Raw genomic sequence first — 5,301 nt, forward strand, 5'->3', positions numbered from 1 at the left:
TCCATTTATCAGTTCTAGGGCTCTTTCACAAGCAGAGAAATAACACCTAGCGTGTTTTCTTCCAAGGTATATATACCGTAGCACTTAAGAATGTATTTATTCCAAGCTGTTTAACAGATCAGAAATCATTTTCACTGAGAAAACCCTCATGTGGTCTTTAATCTGGTAAAGCCTACGGTGCGGCCATGTTTTCCAGGGAATCTGGGAGGACAGGAGCACATCCCTGCCGCATCCTTGGAAAGGGCTGCGACTCAGTGGCAGCGTCACAGACTGTCTCTCTTCACACACAGGTTCATGTGGGTTGACAAGGGAGGAGCAGGAATGAAGCTAAATGCATGGAAATCCCTTCAGCCCATGCCTAAAAGCATATTTAAAAGATTCAGTTGACTAGGACGCCAGGGCTTGTCAAATTTAAGGCTGCCCCTCTACAATCAACTCCACCAACAACCTTGAAGAGACCAAGCTTAAGGCTCCCATGTGTATCTATCCAGAGATTTAGTAATTGCAGTTACACAACATGAACTTTAGGACTTATTTCCTTGAGATTTTTATTTTGCCTTAAAGTGATTCGGATAGAACTACATGGATTTCTCTGCACATTTTCTTCTCTAGTTTCAAGAGAGCAATTCTACAGGATACAAAGTCTTAGATACGGCTCAGATGATGCCGAAACCTCACACATAACAACTTCTACAATCTTAACTACAGAAAAGCACTGTTAAACAGTAAAGCAGAATTAAGTTTATATTTATGAAAATGCATGGAGGCTTCCAAGGACATTGGTTTTAATTAGTTTACATTTAAAAGTTAAAGAAGTAAAAATGTAAATACACGAAGTATACAGATCTTCACAGTTACCTCAGTTACCGCAGAGACAGGAACGGTGGTTAAAAACAATCAGTTCTAGAGCAAAGTCACCCACTAAACGGAAAATGCCAAAATATCGATAGTTTCAGCACCTGGAGGCCACGCAGCAGAACTACTCCACGAGGATCGTGTCAACACTTTCCTGGATCAGATCAGACTCCAGAATACATGAATCTAAGTGCTCTTGGGACAGCGCCGAGCTCTTTGCCACGCTCTCGCTGTCACAGTACGGGCGGAACCGGGGGGTCGTGGGGCTCTCCAGCCGCTGGCAGCGGCTGTGCTTGTGCTGCTGCCCCTTGTGCGTGTACATGTGCTCCAGCAGCTGGCTCTTCCGGAAGAACGTGCGGCCACATATGCTGCAACTGACTTTTCTCTTTCTGGAGAAGGAAAAGTTGCAGTTGAGCTCCACCGGCTCGTGGTCCTTGGAGATGAGCGAGAGCTGCCCGATCTGCAGGGGCTCCAGGTCGCCGCGGCCCGGGCGCTCCACGGGCTGCTCGTCCTCGCGCAGGAGGAAGGCCCCGAGCCGGGGGGCCTCACCGGCCTCGGCGCCCTGCGCGAGCGGCTGCACCTGCCCCAGGTCGCTGCTCTCCAGGATGGAGGCGGGCACCCCGAAGGGCAGCGAGCCCGACACGTGGCTGTGCAGGTGCTCCCGCAAGCCGCCGCGCGAGGCGAAGCGCTCCCCGCAGTAGTGGCACAAGTGCACCTTGTGGCTGGCTTTGGCAAAGGCGGGATGCGCTACGCCCGGAGAAGGAGGGCTGCAGCTCTGGGACACGACGGACTCCGAGTCACACTTCTCCTGCTTTATGGAGACGGAGAGTTTGGGAAGCTCTTGGGCGGGCTTGGCAGCACCGGCAGGCTGCGCAGAGGGACGGGCAACCTGCTGCTCCAGGGGGCCATCGTCCAGGCCGATGGCGAGGGAGAGCTGCAGCTGCGGGGGATCCCCCTGCGCAGGGGGCCGGCTCCCCGTGGTCGCCAGGCTCTCCTTCGCTTCCAGACGTTTGGCTTTGTGGGCAGTGGAGATCTGGATCCCATAGAGATTGGAGGAGGGCACCGACTCCGGGGAGAAGGCCTGGTTCATCTCGACGGCGATGTGGGAAAGGTGGTCGGCGTGCAGGAAGCGAATGCCCTCCTCCAGGCGGCTCCGGCTGACCGCCTGCTTGGGCCCCTTCCCCGTGTACATGATGTGCAGCAGGTAGCTGAATACGTCAGGCTGGATATCTGTGGGCTGGATCTTTATGCATTCGCTGAAACAAAACGGCTGATGAAGCACGTACGCAGCCCCGAACCACAGCCCGGAGCCATCCCCTGCCTCGCCACTTGCTCCATCTTCGCTTTGAGGGCACGAGCGCTGCTGACCGCCCCAGACCCACAGCGAAGAGCCGCCGCCGCCTCGTGTGCACGGCCAAGCACCCCAGCGTGTATTCACACACGATCACGACCACGTGTATGGTCAGGGACAGCGAGGGGCCGTTCACCCGTTACTCATGCAGCGAATTGCGAGCGCCGCTGCCATCTGAACTGCATGTGCCGCTCGGAGAAGACAGGGCAAAGAATATTTGTGCATCCAGCTGATAAATGCAACAGCTGCTGCTATTTTATGAGCTTTACATTGCAGCATCAGCAAACAGTATCCGTTAGAAAGGAAGCGAACTAATCTTCTCACTTCCAGCCGAAGGGCTATGCGGCTGATAGCAACCGATTAGCTTGCAAAGGTGCTGAAGGCCACCATCCTCACCCTCACAAAAAGGCAGGCAATGCAGGAGGAGCTGCATCCATTAAGCACCATCTCAGAGGCCAGATCAGAACTCGGCTCCAACTTAACGATGCCGGCATGGCCACTTCTTACCTGGGCAGGTGAGGCGCCGGGATGGCAGCCTCGCTCACGGTGCTGAGCTCAAAATAAGCTGATGATCTCAGTGCCGGCCCTTATCTGCAGCCCAGATAGCGCTGCGTTTTCTTGATTGCTTTAAACCCACGGAAGCCAAAAGGGTCAGTCCCACCCAGAAAGCTGGACAACTCACCCCGCAGCCTACGGCAAGGGTGAAAGCGCCTGAACGTGGCTCCTGACGATGGCGGCCAGAGTGGTGACGAGCACTGAGCGAGGTCGGAGATGGGACCAGGAGGACACGGAGCCTTTGCTCCATGGCGGGCACGTGCAGACGCCATCCCCTCACGCGCCAGGCTGTAGCCAGCCACAACATCTGGCTCCTGGCAGTAAAACTGCCAGCACCTGCAGACTCCGAGTTCACACAAGGCTCAAAACCAGCATCGCCCAGAAGCCAAGGCAAAGCGGTGCATGCACTGTGCAGCTATAAATGGCACGTGTGTACCCCTAGATGAAAAATTTGTGAGCTCTTACCACAGGACTGCGGTCCTTGCATGTTTGTTTTCTCTGGTCACGCAAACATCTCATCTTTTAAGTGTGCAGCCTGAATGTTAGCGTATGCTGTTCAGCAAGGGTGGTTTTAATGGACTGCATGACACTATATCGCTGAAGCGGGAGCACTTAGAGAGCCAAAGCCTTGGAGATTGATCTCAGGCCATCAAACACCCCACTTACCCTCCTTAATAGCACAAAACCTTCGGATAGGGCAGAGAAGCAAGCAGCTGAAGAGAGTGGTCAAAAGGCAGGAAGCCAAGCAGCATGTCCTTACCTTGTCTGATGAATAAATATCATCTTAAAGTAGTTTGAGAAAGCAGCTAGCACCGCTCTGTGGGCTTTGAAGTAAACATCTCCAATGGCAACCGTGCAGTCGCACAGAAAGCCAAACTCCCGCTGCATGTTCAGCTGCTGCAGGAGGACGACGCTGTGGCCGGTGGTGTCCATGGCGCGCACGAGAGCCAGCCGAGGGGACGCCCGCCTCATCAAGGTGCCACCGGGCTCCGGCGGGGATTCTCGCTGCTGAAACGACAAGGAAGCAGTGCACGGTGAGCGGGAGCAGGAGCACGCAGCGAGCGGGAGCGCGCGGCACGCACCGCCGTCCCCGCAAATGACCGACTTCTGCTGGCATCGCCGCCGCGGCGCAACGCGAAGCGCCACTCGACGCGCGACACTTTTGCAGGCACCAACGAAGAGCCCAGCCGCTCCCCCCCGACTGAAAGCAGCCCGGAGCCGCCCGCTTCACCAGCCGCCAGCTTTTTTTTTTTTTTTTTTTTTTTTTTTGCCTCATCCCTCCCGCCCGTTTCGGCCGCGGCACAACAAGTACCTGCAGCCCCGCGCTAGGCCCCGGCGCCGCTGCGGCGGCTCCCGGCGGGCCGGGGAGCGGGAGGAGCGCGAGGAGCGCGGGAGGCGGCGGGAAGGGGGCGCCCCCCGCGCTCGGCTCCGCCCGGCGCGGCCCGCGCGGCGGATGGCGGTGGGCGGGCGGCCCCGCGCTTCCTGCTGCCGCCCGCGCCGCGGCCCGCGGGGGCGGCGGGAGAGCGCGAGGGGAAGGAGGGGGGAGGAAAGAGGAGAGAATACGGAAAAATGAAATAAATAAAAGCGGAAAAGGCCGCGTTTAGCGGGCTTGCTTGGGGATGTTGGCGGGGATTTGCGTCGTTTGAGGCTGCTCGCGTAATTTTGTGTTGTTTGGGTCTGCCTGGTGGTTGCGGCCCGTTGCTGAACCCAGCAGTGCTGCTGTTTAGTCACTTCGCTCTGCTCTGTCATCCCCCTTCACCTCCATCTCTGCGTATGGATTTTGTGTGTTTTCCTTTTTAATTCGAAAGCAAGCAGCAAAAAGGGGTGCAGAGAGGGCGCCCAGCCTTCCCCCACATCCCCGTCCTGGTTGCAAGGGCTCTTGCTCACCGCTGCCGAGCCCTGTGGGTGCCCCACATCCCTGGGGGCACCCCAGGTCTCCAGCCGTCCCCTCCATGCATCCCACTAGTTGTCTGCGTGGCCACTGTCTCCAGCAGCAAGACTCATGCAGCTGGGGGGGTGTTGGAGGGCTGCTTCCCTTGGTGTTTCTCACATTAATTGGATGTCCTGTGGTCTTTTTTTAAAATATATTTTTAATTTTTTAGTTGTCCTCTCTCTTTGATGGGGCTTCCCGGTTTTCTCCGAACCTTTGATAATTTGCAGTTTGCTTTCCTGTCACCCTTAATGGTGACTCTCATCACTGGGCTTACTCCAATGTTTCTGAAAGTTTATGGCAAAAAATGCCATTTTACCCCGCCAGGACACAGCATGTTGCTGCTTCCCTGGGCAGGCCGGGATGGCCGAGGGCTCCCAGCACAGCGAGCCAGCGGACAGGAGACGAAGCGGAGCGGCATCCGTGCTTGGCTGCGGGATTGCTGTGTAGCGGTCAAGCCGTGCAGCCCCCGGCCTTCCTCACGCTGGGCTCCGTTTCCTGCGTTTTAATTACAGGAGCTGTGGGGTCAGGGAGCACTCTGCAGCTCCAGGTTGGCTGGGATTGGGATCTTATGGAGCTGTAATCCTGCCATTGCTGTTAGTGTCGGGAT

At 56.4% G+C, this 5,301-nt stretch overlaps 1 protein-coding gene across 1 annotated transcript; it reads right to left on the reverse strand.

Annotated features, from left to right (window-relative positions):
* Window positions 1-821: 821 nt before the first annotated feature.
* On the reverse strand, window positions 822-3,733 carry ZBTB25 (zinc finger and BTB domain containing 25). Its single transcript, XM_088538732.1, has 2 exons — window positions 3,522-3,733; window positions 822-2,111 (listed from the first exon to the last, which is right to left on the reverse strand). The coding sequence occupies exons 1-2, from the start codon at window positions 3,731-3,733 to the stop codon at window positions 980-982; spliced, it is 1,344 nt and encodes a 447-aa protein (XP_088394858.1). The 3' UTR covers window positions 822-979.
* Between the last annotated feature and the right edge of the window lie 1,568 nt (window positions 3,734-5,301).

Source organism: Tinamus guttatus, unplaced genomic scaffold, assembly GCF_059628265.1.
Source record: "Tinamus guttatus ecotype Peru unplaced genomic scaffold, ASM5962826v1 Tinamus_guttatus_pri_ptg000048l, whole genome shotgun sequence".
Taxonomy (NCBI): domain Eukaryota; kingdom Metazoa; phylum Chordata; class Aves; order Tinamiformes; family Tinamidae; genus Tinamus; species Tinamus guttatus.